This window comes from Pteropus vampyrus, unplaced genomic scaffold (assembly GCF_000151845.1).
Source record: "Pteropus vampyrus isolate Shadow unplaced genomic scaffold, Pvam_2.0 Scaffold77, whole genome shotgun sequence".
Taxonomy (NCBI): domain Eukaryota; kingdom Metazoa; phylum Chordata; class Mammalia; order Chiroptera; family Pteropodidae; genus Pteropus; species Pteropus vampyrus.
Window position 1 is genome coordinate 4,720,425 of NW_011888858.1, and position 20,243 is coordinate 4,740,667.

General features: G+C 35.6%; 2 protein-coding genes across 16 annotated transcripts in view; one reads left to right on the forward strand and one right to left on the reverse strand.

Moving 5' to 3' along the window:
* LNX1 (ligand of numb-protein X 1) overlaps nt 1–8,955 on the forward strand; it is a 90,539-nt gene extending 81,584 nt beyond the window's left edge. Inside the window, exons 7-10 of the mRNA XM_023532111.1 lie at nt 2,064–2,241; nt 3,763–3,991; nt 7,782–7,940; nt 8,345–8,955. Coding sequence (XP_023387879.1) covers nt 2,064–2,241; nt 3,763–3,991; nt 7,782–7,940; nt 8,345–8,480 — 702 coding nt within the window. The 3' untranslated portion in view covers nt 8,481–8,955. The remainder of the gene's footprint in view (nt 1–2,063; nt 2,242–3,762; nt 3,992–7,781; nt 7,941–8,344) is intronic.
* Nucleotides 8,645–20,243, reverse strand: part of FIP1L1 (factor interacting with PAPOLA and CPSF1) — a 71,999-nt gene continuing 60,400 nt past the window's right edge. For all 15 annotated transcript variants that reach the window (XM_023532107.1, XM_023532109.1, XM_023532104.1 and 12 more), the window contains 2 exons: nt 10,639–10,776; nt 8,645–10,036 (listed from right to left, as the gene is read on the reverse strand). In XM_023532107.1, the coding sequence (XP_023387875.1) occupies nt 9,889–10,036; nt 10,639–10,776 (286 nt within the window). In that variant the 3' untranslated portion in view covers nt 8,645–9,888. The remainder of the gene's footprint in view (nt 10,037–10,638; nt 10,777–20,243) is intronic.

The window sequence follows — 20,243 nt, forward strand, 5'->3', positions numbered from 1 at the left end:
TATAAACAACCTAAATGGTCATTAGTGTGGGGTATGATATATCCACAGGAAGCACCAGGCAGCTGTTGCACACACACACACACACACACAAATTTTCCAGAGCAGTCCATACTGTTTTAGACTTCACCTTGGAAGACGGAGCAACTACCCTTACAATAGCCCTGCCCCCATGTAGAAATAATGAAATTAAGCCCTTCTTTGTACAGATCAGGGGTAAATGCTTTATGACTATCCCCAGAAATGCACTGAAACAAGGCAGCCAGTAAGAATCTGAGTTTAGAACTCTTGTCGAGTTGGGGCATTTCAGAACTGCCTGCATCTCCAAGCAGGGCTCTTTCGAGAGATGTTTGTGATTAAAGGGCCACCCTGCATCTAACTGATTTTCAGAAGGGAAAGGTCACGTACTGTGAATGGATCTTGAAAGCCCCTCTAAATCTATCCCCTTGGCCTCAGCCGGAGTGCTGGGGCCATTGTGTTCATAGCATTATTTGTCTTTTGAAATTTTTCTCTGAAGAAAGTCCTATTTCAGTTTTACCGCCCTCATCTGATAACCATTCTCTTCAAGGCTCCTTAAAATTCCAAGGTTTATAAACACAACACAGAACTTACAAGTACTAATTGTAACATACACCTTGCCATAATTATTCATAACTTCTGATTTATTATTCTGTTACTACCAAAAACAGTTTGAGGCAATTTGTAATTTATCCATCTGTTTATTCAACAAACATGTATTTACTATCTTCAGTGTGCTAAATTCTATCTATGTTCAGTGCTAGGGATACAGTAATAGGTCATTAGTGTATACAATAAGGCCATTAAAACAGACGTGGGTAAGTAAAACCATAGGAAATCATGAGATAATAAATGCACAAAAAGCCTAGGCTTATCTTGCTTCATAAAGAAGTGTTTACCCTGTGTATCAATCGTTCTATATGATGTAAACCATCATAAGTATGAGTTTATTTAATTATAATTCATCTGATTTGTTGAACAGATAATATAATCACAGGCTTCAAATGGAAAATCTATTAAGAAGTCTCTCACCTCCCTCTACCCCATGAAACTTTTTCTTCCAGAGTTTCTTTATGAAACTACAAATAAAAATTCTCATCTCTCCCTTTTTTTAAACAAAAGGTAGTACACTTACATTTTGTTTTGTACCTTGATTTTAGTGTTTTAAAATTTGTCTTTCTTTATATACAACTGTAAGCTGTTTTGAGCAGTAGACTTCTTTGAGGTTTGATTGTGTTATATTTATTTGCAGTGCACATGCCCACCGTCTTAGTCCCCAAGGTCACTGCACCAGCAGAGAATGTATTTTTAGAAAAGTATATATTGATATGTATTCATTGAAAAACAGTGCCCTTGACCTATATTATTGCTTCAAGATAATGTTGCATGTAGCTTTGCATGTTTTTAGTCTGTGTTGTTGACCAAAATCAGTTCTTAATTTGCTATTCGAGTGTATGCTATATTTTTATGTGTATATATTTTTATGTAATGAAGTAAGAGTACAACTGACTGCATATTATTTAAAAATGCTAAAGCAAGAGTAAAGATGCCAAATGTGGGGAACCTAGATATTGGTGTTTCTAGCATATCTATGAAATCCATTATTTTTCTTTGAGGATTTCTAGACTTACCTGCATAAATTAAACTAGGACTATTTAAAACAGCAACTACTTTTTTTAGAAAAATTCTATATTTATGAATGACAAGAGTTTTATGAAATAGTAACTCACTACTATCAGGAATATATGAGTCACTTGAAAAATTCTGGGTACTGTTCACTTTTTATGCTAATATTTCTCCAGTGGTCTCCAACCTTCCATTTTCACTGGTCCTAATTGAAATGTAAAATTTCTCTGAGTCAGCTTATAGAATTTGGAAAAATGTTAACTCTGAGGGTGGGGGGCAAAGCAGGGGTTCTCTACATGTATCTCTCGGTGAGACCAAACACCATCGTATATTTATGCAGTTTTGGTAGTTTTTATGTGGAGGAAATGCAAACCCACTCGTGAACAAATGTGATGTGTTTGTTTTTCTGTCTATGCCTTTAGCCCCTCCATCCTGCGGTCACTTGTCACGAGAAGGTGATAAGTGTCCGAAAAGACCCCAGCGAATCTCTTGGCATGACCGTTGCAGGCGGAGCAACACATAGGGAGTGGGATTTGCCTATCTATGTCATCAGTGTTGAGCCTGGAGGAGTCATAAGCAGAGATGGAAGAATAAAAACAGGTAAAAAGTAAAGAGACAATGTTCTGGGGCAGCAGAGTGTTAAAAGGAATTAGCAATTTACTGGATTAAGTAACTGTTTCCAGAATTAATGAGATGTGAGTGATCTGGCCAGGATATGTTATCCATGGACTATGATTAATTTGAGTATAATTGCTGAACTGGATTTCTGTGATGTTGCCATCTTGCTTGCTAGTCAAGCAAGTACCTACAAACTATGCCAAGAATAACTAAATGGCATAATTTGGTTCCATTCATTCTTAGTGATTCTTTGCTAGATTGATCCAGTGATGAAACTACTTATGAATTGTTCCATTTTATGGATTGGAGAAATAATTTGATAAGATTTTGGTTGAATAAATATTAAGTGCCATGCTATAGGTACTTTCCTACTGGTGAAAATTATTTCATTACTTTAATCTTACGTATCTTGGACCTCTTTGAATGAAGGACATGTCATATGTGTATCCTTAATAATACTGTCAATTCACATGAAGGGGTAAGCTCAGATGGTTGAGTAATTATATCATTTAAGGGTTCATATTCAAAAGATAAAATATTAAGTTTCTGAAGTACAATTGCTAAACCTGTGGAGCCACAGGGGGATGGCATGTTAAGGGACTCAGTCGGCCGACTTAATGGTGTTTCTTTTGGGGTCAGGAGGGACTCGAGGCCTTTCCCATCTTTCTCCTATGTTTTTACTCTTGCTATGGTTATTATGTGTAAAAAAAGATATGCTTTTGGATGGAGAATAATGAGGTCAACCAAGAAGTGACTTGTGAGAGAACATGAACAGAGGATTATATGATGTAATGAGATGGTCCAGCACATAGTAGATACTTAACCAATGGTAGTTTCTTAGCAGCTTTGCTATGAATAGGTCAACCAAGAAGTGACTTGTGAGAGAACATGAACAGAGGATTATATGATGTAATGAGATGGTCCAGCACATAGTAGATACTTAACCAATGGTAGTTTCTTAGCAGCTTTGCTATGAATAGAAATGTTGTTAATCCTTCTTTCCACCTCTTTAAGAACAGAGTCCCAGGCCCATTTTTCTTAACTGCTATTACTGCTATAGACTCCTCTGCCAGATACTCTCAGGAATCGTTTCTTATTCATTCATTTAACATTTATTAAAGGTGCCTACCACATGCTAAGCTCTGTGCAGGTGCTAAGAGCTTTTGCCAAGTACTTTCTCTTTGTGCTAAAAACAAAAAATGGAGTGGAAAAGTAGGTTTTCTTTTATTAAATGGTAAACAAAGCTAACTTTTCTCTCTCCCTCTCTTTCTTGGCAAGAGTCAAACATCAATGAGTATGCTTTAGAAACCTCCAAGCACGACTTACCAATGCTTTGGAACATGCACATAGTTCACCATTTACTATTTGAGAACCCAGCCTCATATCAACACGAGGCTAATTAATGACATGTCCCTCACCCTTACTGCTTCCCTGCCCCTTTGCACTTTACACAGAAGTTCCTATCTGTACTCTAAGGGTGGCTTCTGCTTCTCTGGCCATTAGGTGACATTTTGTTAAATGTGAATGGGATTGAACTAACAGAGGTCAGCCGGAGCGAGGCTGTCACATTATTGAAAAGCACATCCTCCTCAGTGGTTCTTAAAGCTTTGGAAGTCAAACAATGTGAGCCCCAGGAAGACAACAGCAGCCTAGCAGCCCTGGACTCTAACCACAACTCGGCCCCGTCCGGCGACTGGTCCCCCTCCTGGGTCATGTGGCTGGAACTACCACGGTAAGTGCCAATGTGACAACCTGGGGAGTTATGGGAGAAAACAATTACATTTCTTAGACCACTCTTCTACTCCCTTGGACTGATTCATGGCACTAGCATCTTAATGAACCCCAGGCTTGATTGTGGGACTATATGAAATAATACTTTTTTTTTTTTACTGAAAATGCATACAGACATCCTAGCACAGGGACGAAAGCCTGAATATTGAAACATTCAGCATTCACATTGAGGGGCCCACAGAGCTGCCATGTACCATTGTTTTGATTGTCCATGCTACAAGCAGCTTAGCTAACAAGGAAGAGGTTGAAATCCAGCCTGTGTACACATACTCTGGAACAGGGGAAGGATCAACCTCTCCCTCATTTGCTAGTAGCAGCCCTAGGAACATGCATGGAGCATGACTCTCTTCTAGGATTTTACCTCTTTAGCTTTTGGGTGGTCCTGGCTCAACATAAAGCAATGCAGAACACTTTGCCTTCACCCACGTTTAAGCATGTGTTAAGGATGTGTCTCAAGTCTCCTCTCCTTTATTTCTACACTTGTGATGTTCTTGTACAACTTCAGGAAGCAGCTGGGTTGTCATTTTAGTGAGATGTAACTAGAGTCTTATAGTGAAGTCATTTAATTCTCAAAGACACTAGGATTTGAGGAGTAGCCTTGCTAAATGGCTATATACAGAAGTTAAATATTTAGAGGACAGATATATTGGGGTTTGCTCACCCACATTAGAACATAAACTCCTGGCCTTTAAAAGATTGTCTCACTAATTTTAAGTACATGATTCATATGTTAAATATCAGAGTCACTGAAGATGATATGCTGGCTAGGATTAAAAGCAGGATGTTTAGTTTTAGTACATTTTTCTTGAGGGTGGAGATAGGTCGAGTCTCTCATTTTCTCTTTAAAAATTTTTACATGCGGTTTAAAAAAACATCTCCGACTCAAATACAAACTGACCTAGATTCCTTTTTGACCCTTCACTAATTGATACATTTTAAATGAGTGCATATTTAAACAGTTGAAAACAGCACTGGGGCAGTTTAAAATCTTTAAACATTTTAGAATCAAGACTGGGTGGAAGTGTTACTTTAACTGACTTAAATCTTTCTGAAGCTGAAATCTCAATACAGATCATTTTTTTGTGTGTGCTTGAAAGCTACTGTTATATGATCAAGGTTTACATAAGATGGCAAATGTAAGATTCTTTTACTCCCAATACAACCAAATGAATGGCTTTCTTTCCCTCACCTTTTGTCACTTGGCCTTGGGAGAGCACATCTGCTCTTGCCAGTTGTCTGGATTTTACTCATTTCCTTTAAAAGAGTAGAAAGGCAGCATGAAGTAGTGCTTAAGGAAGCTCTGCTAACAGCCAGCCTGCTTATTTCTGGTATTCCCGTGTGGAATGTGTGGTTTGCCCATCAGTGGACCACTGTGGACCCCAAGGCTCCTCCATCAGCTTGGTCTGCTCTCTACAGCTGTGGGCATCCTCTCTTCCATCTTCCTTGACTTCCACTGCCTTTGGCAGTTCTTCCTCATTATCTAGTGACTCGGTTTTAAGATGGAATTTGCATTTGTTTTCAAGTCTCCAAAGTGTTAATTTTTAAAAGAAATGATACAACTAAAACAGTAGGAATATCAATTGTTTATTTTCACAATCATGCTGCATAACAACCAGCTGTAAAAACCTATCAGTAGCAGACAACAACGTATATATTTAGCCATGAGTCTGTGGGTCTCAGCTAGAGTCTGTAGGCTAAGCTAGATTGATCCTGGCTTGCCATGTTTAGGTATTAAGGATTTGGCTGGCTGTGGTAAAAATCCCACTGATCTTATGGCTGACTCCAGAATCAGAATAGGAAGGTACCACGAAATTATGTAATCAGGGGCATAAATACTAGGACAACTTGGGGCCATTAATGCAATTATTCTGTCACAGTAAGGAAGAATGAGGAGCTGTTAGTTGTTCTAGACATGCTGCATTTGAGATACCAGTGGGACTTCCAAGTATGATAAACATGTCTAGAACAGAAATTCCCAATGTTTTTGTCTCAAGACCCCATACACATTTATGAAGTACTGATGACCCTACAGAGCTTTCGTTTATATAGGTTGTATCTAATATTTATTATAAATTAATCTGAGAAATTTTATTCACTTAAAATAATAAACCCCATTATATGTTAACATAAATAACATCTTTTATGAGAAAAGCAATATTTTTTAAAAAATTAGTGAGAAGAGTGGGATTGCTGTGTATTTTTCACAAACCTCTTTAATGTCTGGCTTAATAGGACTCTCATATCTACTTCTGCATTCAATTTGTTGCCAGATCGCCTATCATGTGTTCTCTAGAACATGCCATTGTATGCTTATAAGAAAATGAGAGTGAAAGGCAAATAATGTCTATTATGATAAAAATGTCTTTTTGATCTCCAGACCCTGAAAGGCACATAATCTGTGAACCACACTTAGGTAATGTAGGGACTCAAGTGAAATATGGAATCCTGCTGAGGAAAGAGAAGCCCTTGAAGGAGATTAAAGTAACAACTCATGAAAAAACAAAAACAAAACAAAAAAATATAGATAGCTTTAAGAGCAACCCAAGAGTTCACCATACTCACCAACTCCTATCAACAGTTTAAATTATTTTCGAGATAACCATAATTTTCTTATTTGGAAAAACTACTAAATTCCTTGCTACTCTTTATACTTTGCCAATTCTTCTTTAATTAGGCCTAAATTTAGAGAATGAGTTCAGAATAGGAAAAAAGCTCACATTTAAATGAGTTTAACAAATGTTAATGACCAACTTCATCATTTAACAAAACATTGCACAAGAGACTTTTTATTGGTTTTTCAAAAAGTAGTTGCTATTTAAAGGTACAGCTTATAAACAAAACAATCATCTCTCAATTTTTATCAACATGAAAATGTTAATTTTCTTTCAAACCAGTCCCTGGACTGGGGCAATTTAAAGTCAAATCCAGCTCCTGACATACAACCTGTGTCCTAACTGTAACACAGTTTGCACTTAGCCTGCACCTATGTAAACACTGATCCAACTGCTACTGAATAGTAAAAGAAATCATTTCCTCAATCTAATTTCTATTTTAGCTGGGTGCTACTCATTTACAGACCTGCGGTCTCTTTCTCCCATTCCATTTATAACCTGCTATTCCACTTACTGCCAGTGTTCTCTCTTCCAATATAAGTCATTCTTATAATGTTTAAATGTGCAATCCCCATTCACTATGCCTGCATGCTTCTTTATAACTTTTACCAAATATGTAGAACTACATATAAACTGATATTTTTCAAAAGTCAAAATAAGGGTAGGTTTAAATTTTTTTCAGAGATTAATCATTTATTCAAAGAATTTTTACCTTCATTAAAATTTATATCACGTAAATAAAAATATGACATCTGTAAGTATGCTTAAATTTGATTCACCAATAAAGATTTAGGCATTTTCAACTTTTTGTTAAATAAAAATTGAGGCATTAAATCTTTAAGCCAAAAATGATTCCTTCCTAATAGACATCTAAACAAAACGGTGTCTTTTTTTTTAAAGGCGTTTAGCTATGGAAAACAAGTTCAATGAGAAAAGGCCAGCTAATACCACAAAGATCAACGGGCTATGACAATTTTGAGTGAGACCTGTCCAGTGTTATTTAGCTTCAAAAATAATGCCAATAAAGAAAATGGGAGATGAATCACAATTATTAACTATGAGTTCAACTTCATGAATTCAACTTAAATATGCATATACATTGATTACATTCTATTTCAGGTACCTGTATAACTGTAAAGATGTCATTTTACGAAGAAACACAGCTGGAAGCCTGGGCTTCTGCATTGTAGGTGGTTACGAAGAATACAATGGGAACAAACCTTTTTTTATCAAATCTATTGTGGAAGGAACACCAGCATACAATGATGGAAGAATTAGGTAATAATAACCACTTAAAAAACTTATATTCAAATATTTTGTTTTATACATGTAAAAGCTTGGCCCCACTTGAAATAAGGTATGTATTTATTATACCTTTGTTATTGGTAGGAAGTTAAAAACATTTATGTAGCATTCAATTTCTATGAAATCCAAAATGATTACAGTTACCCTGGGTCCCATAACAGCAACTTGCTATAACTTTAGCATCCCTTCTAACACAAACTGACTGGATAGAGAATTTGCAGAATTTAAAAGGAGGGAAAAAAACCTTAATTAGCAGTAATGTAACTAAAATCGACAGATGTAGGAAAAACTAGAACCACCAAGTAAACTTGCATTAACTTCAGTTACAGATTAAAATGTTAATCATATATATCTTTTTTTTTTTTTTTTTTTTTTAGATGTGGTGATATTCTTCTTGCTGTCAATGGTAGAAGTACATCTGGAATGATACATGCTTGCTTGGCAAGGATGCTGAAAGAACTTAAAGGAAAAATTACTCTCACTATTGTTTCTTGGCCTGGCACTTTTTTATAGAATTAATGGTGGGTCACAGAAAAATAAGAAATCACAAATAAGCTATGTTGAAACAATATATTTATCTTGTCAATTTTTATATTTAAAGGATACATTGTAAAAATGTAAGCTTTAATGTCAGGAAAAGTATCTAATGAAAACCAGTTACACCTCAGAAAATATAATTCTCAAAACAAACATTATTAATTGTTTTTATTCAGTGTGGATTTCTCATTACTCTACAACTTTACGTTTATATTTTTCTATTTAATAAAAAGCTCTTAAACAGCTGAAATTGTTTGTATGCTCCCACTGAATTTGAATCATACAATTAAATAAAAAATCTGGTATATGCCAAAGTCTGCAAAGGGTACATTCTGGGTATTTTAAAAACAATTTACAGCCAGAGGATTTTAAAAGTGTATTGCTGAAAAATGTTCATCAAATGAAAAATAAATATTTTTCAAAAATTATAGTTGTCTTTTAGTATGTGATACTAAACTCATTTCTAATATCACTACTTAAAAGGTCCTAGTAATTCTTTCAAAACTATGTTACCGTCACATGCTTCCTAAGGATTAACTCACAGAATTATAAACTTAGATTTTTCTTAGATTTAATAGGAAATGACTAAAGCTCTTATCATTCATTTTTATTCACAATATAGTTAATAACTGTATAAAACCTCTGCATGCTGCTCAATCAATGAGCCTTGGAAAAAGTATCAAGAAAGGCCTAACCAGCTTGATCCTGGCTCACACTGATGGCCATGAGGGAAATCAAATTTGTGTCACAGTGACAAGTGTCCATGTACACGCTAAAAACTACACTTAGAGTAAATTATTTCACAGAGGCCACCCAAATACCTTTATACTTTACTAATTTGGATATAAAAATTCCCCATTTAATTTCACCATAAACCCAGATTTAGAAGAGTGAAAACTTGCTATCAAAAAGTTGTGATATCAAAACTGTATGAGCTCTTCAATATGCTAAGCTACAGTTAACACAGCAGCAATAATAAAAGACTAGTTTTAATCTCAAGACTCAAAGGTGCCTTTTGATGACTTCTGCAGTGCAACCTCTTGAGAGTCAAGTTATTTGATTAACTCAAGAACACTATTGCCAAGGTGGAACCCTGACCTTTATCAGATACTGGTTATGTACACAGCTAAACATAGCTCTTTAAATTCCCTGCTGAATGACTCATTCACATTACTTTCTTGGATATAAAGTCATTGCTCTTATTTTTAAATATTACAAGACAAAGATTTTTAACTTAACATGAAAAAGTCACTTTTATTTTGGGGAAAAAAAGTTTTCATACTAACAGAAGATTAAAGGCAAATTTCTTAAACATTATCCAGAAAAATAACAAGATTTATAGTATCTATTTCTGGCACTAATATACACAAAGGTTATACCATGCCTATTCTGCAGGTGTAGCTTCAGTGCTCTCCTGTTCAGGGGCAGGCTCACTGCCAGTTTCTTTTCCTTCTTTGCTTCTTTTAGATTTTTTGTGCTTGTGTCTCCTGTGACTATCTCCTTCTTCACTTTCATGGCGACGTCTACTATTACTGAAAAAAAAAAAAAGGTATACTCAAACATTTTTAAGAACACACAAGTAGTGACAAAAATCAATCCACGTTGTCTAGGTAAATTCTCAACACTGGGTTTTAAATAATCCATTCTTTTTCTTTTTCTCAAACACTTTTTTATGCCCACATTATATTTACATGATAGGTTCACCAGTATTTCCCTACATTGCCAGAGCCCATATACTTTATTCTGAAAGCCTACAAATGAGACACTGAAGCACTAGATTAGAACAGGAAATACTTTCTAGGGTTGATTTTAAGCAAATAATAGGCATTAAAATTTAATACTCATTTGTTTTTCTGGAGAATATAAGGCCCTGCATTTTCTTTGATTAAACTGAAAATTGCTTTAATAATACTATTAAAGACTGGTTCATATGCCAAATTTTCCCTCTCCAATAATAAGTCTAATTCTCACATATTTTATATTCCATGCTAATTTTGGTTTAAAGGTAATTAAACATAGTCTTGTTAGATTTATGCCCTACTGGCTATTGGGAAATGTTTACTTTTACTTCCTGAAATAGAATTAATTTCTCTATTAGCTTCAAAGTGATTCACTATTTTATTAAAGAGCAAACCTTCGAGACGACTTGTGTCTAGTTTCTTCTTTCTCTCTGTGTCGTCTTTCTCTATGTCGTTCTTCTTTCTCTCGACTTGCTCTGTGACGCTCATAACCTCTTTCTGCATACTCCCTATATCTGTATCGTTCTTCATCACTGAAATTAGAATAGAAACAACTTTCCTTGACAATTGAACTGTTAACAGTGAATGATTTCAAACTGTAAAAGAAGAGATGTGATCTGAGTCCAAACCAGAAGCCCCCATTTGGCACCTTATAGAAAACAGATGTGAAATACTTGTTGAACTGAGAGGAAAACAATGCATCCCCAAATTAGTACTTTCTAATACAAGAATATAAAATATATAATAATTATATATCATGTTAAGGGATCGATTTTGTTCTGTGTTTTCACAATTGTTATAGGGTAGAAATTTTATATAACTACCATTTTCCTGAAAAACTTGGTAGCTATAACTGATTTACATTTTAATCAGCTTTTACTTTTTTTAGAATTAAAAGCATGTTTGTGTTTATCTCAAGTATCCAGCCAAAAGTCTTCTATCACTTGTAAAATCTTGGGTACACAGATTCTAAAAATATATTTTAAATAGCTGGCTTACAATGGCTATATAGAAAGTAGATGAAAGTTCTTAATTTTTTCAATCATATAAATAGTATATTCATCTAATGAACAGGTATAAACATGAAGAACACAGGGATATCAAAGCAACCATACTCACAAAACGCAGGCAAAAAATTATCTGTGGACATACTTGCATTCTGACATCTCAATTAATACTATGTGTGTGTGGCTGGGGGAAGGGGTGAAGAGAAACATGTCTAATAACTTCAAATGCATAAACTTAAGCTGTACTTCTGTTTTCTGACTCTGGATAGAAGGGACTGGTAAAACTGGGACTGATGGCTACAGTTAGAGAGGGTAGTCTTACTTTACTTCACCAGACCTATCATCTTTTCATGCCCCTTCATTGACATTCTTCTCTCCATTTTTCTCATAATCCTTCAAGTTGCTTATTTTTTCTTTTTTTGTTCAGCATGCAAGTCAATACTTTCTACAACCAAATATCGGTGAATTTTCTCACTTAGAATAAAAATACCTTTTAGAGCACTGTATGCTGAAGAGCATTGGTATCTAAAAATATGTTTAACAGAAGCATCAAGGTGTTAAGGAATCTGAGTGGGGGTAAAGGAGACAGAATCAGGCAAAAGTATAAGGCATATAAAACAACAAATCAGCCTATGGTTTTCTAGCAAAAGTAATGATTCAGTAGTGCTACACCTAATGTCAATTTGTACTGCTGACCAAATTATTGCCTGTGATACATTTCTAAAATGTTTTATTAAAAAAGAATGTATTTACATATATTTTATGTACATATATATGTATATGTATATTCATGTGTGTGTACGTATGTATACACACACATCTTTTTTCCTAACCATAAATATGTACTTTGTATTTGAAGTTGGAAGCATGTCACCTGAAAGGCAATGTGCCATGACAGACAGTACAGAGTAGTGGAAAGAGTCTGGGCAGAGTAGGCCCAGGATCACATCCCTGATTCTGCTACTTAATAAATGTATGATCCAGGATAAGTTACTTAACCTCTCTAAACCTCAGTTTTCTCATCTGTAAAATTGGAAACAATGTTTTTCAGAGTTGCTCTAGAATTGGCAATAACATTTATAAAGTGCTTACTATAAGAGAAGGCCCTCAATAAATGGCAGCTGACATGCAAGCTGACCATTTTCAGTAAATTTAATGTTAATTTTTCTAGAAGCAGAACCTTTTTTGCAAAGGTGACTAATGCTGTAATAATTAATGTTTCTGAAGCAGAATAAACTAGCACCCACCAGGACAATTGAATATTACCCTCTTAAAAAATGAGTCTCTCTTTGTAACGATTCCAACTGGATTTACATAAAAAAATAAGTCAATTATCTCATAATTTGTAATTTGTAACCTTATCACCCTAACACCAACTCTTAATAGCTTCAAGGCCTTTTAAGATTCTGAAGGCAGCCATACGATGGGAACCTCATTAGAGATGGTGGAAGATTTGGTCTCACACACAAAATATAAAGAACCCTTCTTCTTCCACCTCCTTTTCTGAAAAGCAGCTGCAGCACAAAGGTTTCTCTGGGCCTGGAAATCATTAAAGTTCATTTCAAACACCAGAGTATGAACAGACTTCTTTCTGGTCCACAATTAAGTGTCCTAAAGACCAGATGTTGAAACTGGTCTGTAATTTTCAAAACAATGACCCCATAATTTGTAACACACCACATACTGCATGCCATATTGCTAAAATGTGAGTCTTCATTTTTTTTTTTTTTAAAAAAAAGGCCTTTACTTATACTTCACTTGGATTTTCCAGAGAACACTTTATTTTTGGAATAATTCAGAACAACACAAAATGCCTCTGTGGCCTTGAGCTTTTAGTCAGATTTAAGAAAACATTGACTTCTGATGCCTTACAGCTTAGGAACCTGGAAATTAAATGTGGTTTAACCGTCAACACTTTTAGTTAGTTTCAATAAATATTAAGCAGCATTTGTGTATGTGTGTTTGAAATTAAAGAATCAGAGAATTTGGCCTCAAATATTCTATAAACCTTGTATTATTTATATTTATGCAAAGAAAATTTATGAGTTCTATTAAAGCCATTCCTTTTAGTCTTCTTTACTATAAAATATTGCATTAAACACTTTAACTTGTGAATATGTACACTGTAGAAATAGCAGTGCTATCTCAAATATATTCATTTTAACTACATTAGAAACAATTCAACCATTGAGTTCTGATCCAGACGGCAGAGTAGGTAAATGCTGTGCTCGCCTCCTCTCATAACCACTTTAAAATCACAACTAAATTATAGAGCAATCAACCTAGAGAACCACCTGAAGACTAGGTGAACATAACTCTAATACCTAAAGAAGATGTTACATCAAGACATATCATAAGAGAGGCAAAGACACGAAACAGGTTAGCACTGCACCAGGGTGTGGTGGTTGAGCATAGGGAGGGCTATCATAGTTGCAGAGGGCCCCAGCCCCACACTAGGGCTTCCCAGAAAAGGTTTCAGTGCCAGAAAAAGGAGTTCCCACAAAATCTGAGTGTAAAAGTCAGCACAGATTCTGCCTGTCCAGGTGAGATGAAAGGCTGCTGGAAACCCAAACATTCCCTTAAAGGGACCACATACAGAATCACTCACTCGCAGGCACTCACCTTGGGCTCTGGAGGAGGAACAGCAACTTGCAAAGTGCCAGAGACGGAAAGTGCCAGAGTTGTGTGGCTTCAGGGTAAGGGCTGGAGGGACAGCCACCATTATCCCTCTGGTGAGCCCTTCTCCTCTGCACCCTACAAGCGGGTGCCATCTGTTTGTGCTGAGCCCTCCCACCACATGACCAGATCTAAATCTGCATTGTCTTGATGAACTCTTCTGGCTCACTCCACCCTGGTGACTCCCTGTGACCACATTCCACCCAACTCGCAAATTGCTGGGGGCATATTCTGGGCTGGGCAACCAGCCTCACCCTGAGCTCTCAGCAAGAGGCTCCACCAGTAGCCATCAAGAGGCCTCAGATCTCATAGCTCTAGAGACAATTCCTCTAGAGACAATTCCAGGGCAGGCAGGCAGGGCCAGTCCATGCAGCTGTATTTCTTGAAAAAGAAAAAAAAAAAAAATTCCCAGATGTCTATAGATCCGAGGTGGGCAGCAGTGGTCTTGGAGTGATCTGAGACTTGGGAATGGCCACAGGCTTGGTACTGGCACCAATTCTGAACCTGCACTAATCTGGTGAACATCACTAGCCCCACCATGGTGACTCCTTGGGACTGGCCTAACCCAACTCGTGTGCTGCCTGAGGCTTTTTCAGCTATTGAACCTTACCAAAGCCAGGAGGCAGCCTCAGGCCTTGGGGTGCCCTAAGCCTTTTGCTAAGCTGCCCCAGACCCAGTACCAGTGGCAACTGACCACTAGGTCAAGCACAGACAGCGACCAACTTAGAATAGTTTTGTAGCTCCTACCAGGTAGCCCCGGGCTAATCACAGGCAATGGCTGACCCTGGACCTCCCAAGAGGCTCTAGAACCCACACTGGGAGGTTGGCTTTAGACCTCAACAAAATATGACCTGATTAGCTCCACAAGCAACACAACCAAAGAGTGGTCTAAACAAGCACATGAGTCCGCTGGGTGAATTCCACTTTTTGGGGTGAGCTCCCCACACAGCAGCTCATACATAGCAGACATGGCCAATCCTCACAGCCATTCAGCCTGAAGTCAATTCTACTCACTGATGTGCCAACAACAATTATGGCTCAACTACAACAGGAGGGCACACACAACCACACAAGGGTGATTCCTGGAGCACATGGAGCAGGTGATCAGGGAGACTGTGCCACTGGGCCACACAGGACACCTACTACAATAAGGCCACCCAGCTACAATTGGGAGACGTAGCAGATCTACCTAATACATAAACAGAGAGAGGAAGTCAAAATGAAAAAATAAAACTCCAGAAAAAGAACTAAACAAAATGGAGGCAAGCAACCTACCAGATACAGAGTTCAAAACATGCTCAATAAACTTAGGCAAAGAATATATAAAATCAGCAAAAACTTCAACAATGAGATAGTAAGCATTAAAAAGGACACAGAAACCATAAAGAAGAACCAGTCAAAAATGAAAAATAAAACTGAAATAAAGAATACACTAGAAGGAAACAACAGCAGCTTAGATGAAGCAGAGAACTGAATCAGCAATTTAGAATAAGAGAACTCTGGGGTGGCATCAAGCCTAACAACATTCGCATCATTGTGGTACCAGAAGAAGAAAAGAGAGAGCAAGGAATTGATAAACTATTTGAAGTAATAATGACTGAAAAGTTCCCTAACCTAGTGAAGTAAATAGACATACAACCCCAGGAAGCACAGAATCCCAAACAAGAATTCAAACAGGTCCACACCAAGATGCATCATAATTAAAATGTCAAAGGTTAAAGACAAAGAGAGAATCCTAAAAGTAGCAAGAGAAAGGCAGCTAGTTACTTACAAAAGAGCTTCGATATACTGTCAGCCAATTTCTCAACAGAAACTTGGCAAACTAGAAGGGATTGGCACGAAATATTTAAAGGGATGAAAAGAACCTTACAACCAAGACTACTCTAGCCAGTAAGGCTATCAATTAAAATTGAAGGTGATACAGAGCTTACCAGACAGAAAAACTAAGGGAATTCATCGCCACCAAGACAGTATTACACAAAATGTTAAACGGACTTCTTTAAGAAGTGAGGGGAGAAGATAATATAAATATGAATAGTAAAATGGCAATAACTATGTACCTATCAATACTCACTTTAAATGTAAATGGATTAAATCCTCCACTTCAAAGACATAGGCTAGCTGAATGGATAAGAAAACAAGACCCACACATATACTGTCTACGAGAGACCCGTTTCAGATAAAATAAAACACACAGACTGAAAGGAATGGAAAAATATATTTCATGGAAATGAAAGAAGCCTGAAATAACACATTAGATTTGACAGATTTCATTGATATTTTTAGAGTATTTAACCCCAAAGCAGAATATACACTCTTCTCAAGAGCACACAGAACATTTTCCAAGATAGACCATATGTTAGGCCATAAAAACAAGTCCAATAAATTTAAGACGATTAAAATTACATCAAGCCTCTTCTCTGACCACAGTGGTATGAAATTAGACATCAATTGTAAGAAAAAAAAACTGAAAAATACATAAACACATGGAGGCTAAATTACATGCTACAAACAATGAATGTACTAAAAATGAGATCAAGAAAGACAAATGAAAATAAAAACACAATGAATCAAAATCTATGGGACAGAGCAAAAGCAGTCCTAAGAGAGAAATTCACAGCAATACAGGCCTACATCAAGAAACAAGAAAAATCTCAAACTATCTAACCTTACACCTAAAGGTACTAGAAAAAGAATAGCAAACAAAGATGAAAGTGAGTAGAAGAAAGGAAATAAAAACGATCAGAGTATAAATAAATGAAAAAGAGTGTAAAAAAACAATACAAAAAAAAATCAATGAAATCAAGAGCTGGTTTTTTGAAAAGAAAACGGACAAACCTTTAACCAGACTCATCAAGAAAAAAAGAGGACCTAAATAAAATCAGACATGAAAGAGGAGAAATGACAACTGTCTCCACAGAAATACATAGGATTATAAGAAAATACAAGCAATTGTATGCTAACAAATTGAACAATCTGGGATAAATAAATACATTCCTAGAAACATATAATCTTGAGTCAAGAAAAAATGGAAATCTGAACAGACTATTACTAAAGAAATTAAAACACTAATAAAAAAAACTCCCAACGAAAAAAAATCTTGAACTGAATGTCTTCACAGGTGAATTTCACCAAACATTCAGAGAATTAACACCTACTCTTCTCAAACTATTCCAAAACCTCAAGAGAAAGGAAGCCTCCCAAGCTCATTTTCTGAGGCCACCATTACCCTGGTTCTAAAATCAGACAAAGACGTTACAGAAAATTAACTCTGATGAACACAGATGCAAAATTCCGCAACTAAATATTAGCAAATCGAATTCAGCAAGACATTAATAAAGATCATACACCATGATCAAGTAGAATTTATTCCTGGAATGCAAGGTTGGTTCAATAGCTGCAAATTAATTAAATATACTATACCACATTAACAAATTGGAAGAAAAAAGTCCTATGATATCAATAAATGCAAAAAAAAAATGACAAAATCCAGCATTCGTTTATGATAAAAACTCTCAGCAAAGTGGGTAAAAAGGGTACATATTTCAACATAATAAAAACCCACAGCTAACATCAAATTCAATGGGGAAAAGCTAAAAGCATTTTCTGTAAGATCAGGAATCAGACAAGATGTCCACATATCACTTTTATTCACCACAGTATTGGAGGTCCTAGCCACAGCAATCAGACAAGAAATAAAAGGTAATCAAATTAGAAAGGAAAGCATAAAACTGTCATTATTTGCAGATGACATGATACTACATAAAGAGAATCGTAGATTCCACCAAAAACCAGTTAGAATAAACGAATTCAATAAAGTAGCAAACACAAAAATTAACATTCAGAAATTGTTTGCATTTTTATACAGCAATAATGAACTATCAGAAAGAAAAATTAAGAAAAATCTCATTTACAATTGCATATAAATAAATAAATAAATAATCTAGGAATAAATTTAGCCAAGGAGGTAAAAGACCTGTTCTTGAAAAATTATAAGTCATTGGAGGAAAAAAAGTGAAGATATAAATAAATAGAAGCATATACTGTGCTCACGGATAGGAAGAATTAACATCTGTAAGATGTCCATACTACCCAAAGCAATCTCTAAGTTCAATGTAATCACTACCAAAATACCAATGGCATTTTTCACAGAACTGTAACAAATAATCCTAAAATCTATATGGAACTTTAAAAGAATCCATATAGGAAAATAAACTAAAAATGGATTAAAAATTTAAATGTAATACCCAAAACTATAAAAATCCTAGAAGAAAACATAGGCATTAAACTCTCTGACATAGCTCTCAGTAATATTTTTTCTGACCTATCTCCTCGAGCAAGGGAAACAAAAGAAAAATAAACGAATGGGACATCGAACTAAAAAGTTTTTGCACAGCAAAGGAAACCATAACAAAATGAAAAGGAAATCTACTAAATGGGAGATATTTGCCTCTGATACACCTGATAAGGGGATAATGCACAAAATTTATAAAGAACTCATGTAACTCAATATCAAGAAAACAAATACTCCAATTAAAAACTGGGCATAGGACCTGAACAGGCATTTCTCCCAAAAGGACACACAAATGGCCAACGGATATATGAAAAGATCTTCAACATCTCTAATCACCAGAGAAATGCAAATTAAAACCACAATGAGACATCTCACACATCAGAATGGCTGTCATCAATAAATCAAAAAACAAGTGCTGGCGAGGATTTGGAGAAAAGGGAATACTTGCGCACTGTTGGTGGGATTGCAAATTGATATAGGCGCTACAGAAAATAGTTTGGAGGCTCCTCAAAAAAAAGTAAAAATAGAACTATTGTATGACCCAGCAATTCCATTTCTAGATATTTATCGAAAAAAATCCAACACACTAATTCGAAAAGATATACGCACACCTATGTTCATTGCAGCACTATTTACAACAGCCAAGATATGGAAGCAACCTAAGTGCCCATCAACAGATGACTGGATAAAGAAGAAAGATGTGGTACATATATACAAAGGATTATTACTCGGCCATTAAAAATAAATGAAATCTTACCATCTGCACAACATTAATGGACCTAGAAGGTATTATGCTAAGTGAAGTCAGACAGACATATCATATCATCTTACATATGGAATCTAAAGAATAAAGTCAACAAACAAAAACAGACTCATAGATACAGAGAAAAAACTGACAGTTGCTGAATGCGGGGTGTTGGGGATAGGTGAAAAGGTGAAGGGATTAATAAATTCAAATTGGTTGTTATAAAGTAGTCAAAGAACAGCAAAGGAAATAATATTGTAATAACTAAGTATAGAGCCTGGTGGGTAAGACTAATCGGAGGATCACCTCATAAGTTATATAAATATCTAATACTATGCTCTACACCTGTAACTAATATAAAATAATATTGAATGTTAACTCTTACTGAAAAATAAAAATTAAACAAAAAGAAACAATTCAACTATCTGGAAAGTAATGCTCGTGAACTTAAGAATCATGCTAACTTAAAGTGGTTAAAGTCAGTACATGTCCCACCACATAAACACAAAACATACATTCATACATATACAAAACATATATGTATCATAACTTAGTGACTAAAATTTTATCAAGTGACTATAATGTATAAGTCAAACTATGAGAAGCTATAGAAGGAAAAAGATTAATAAATCCTATTCGCTTTTCAATGCACACCATTATAGGTAAAGTTTTACTACTAATCAGTTCTAGTCACTTTGACAATACTACATGATTAAACCTGAAAGGGTAGTGTATGAATAATTCTTTTTCCTCAGCACACAGCTGTGCTTGGTACATAACGGAGACTCAGAAAATGTCAGTTACATGAGTGAAAGAATGAACTGGGTCCCCTTCCTCTTATCCCACCCCCGAAAAAGGAAAAAGAAATCAAGTACATAGAGATTTAATAAGAAAAATGAAAAAAAAAAAAAAATTAAACTACCTAATTTCAAGACTAGAAAGGTTTTTACAAAAGATTTCCAGTAGATAGTATGGCTCTACCATTGCCTTAATTTCCGAATGCTTCCTTTTCCTCATCTGATAAATAAAAATTTATAGACTAAATAATCCTTAAGGACCTTTTGGATTAAGAATTCTATAATTAGAAGACCACATCTAACAAAATAAATGCTACCTGAATCATGCATATACTCACATCCTGAACTGATACACACACACACCACACGTACGTTTCATCTCATTCAGCAAAATCAGAAAGCTGTCTATGTACATTACATTTACCTCATCCATAAACAGGTGGTATGGAAAAAAGCTATATTTATTTCATTTCTACACTGT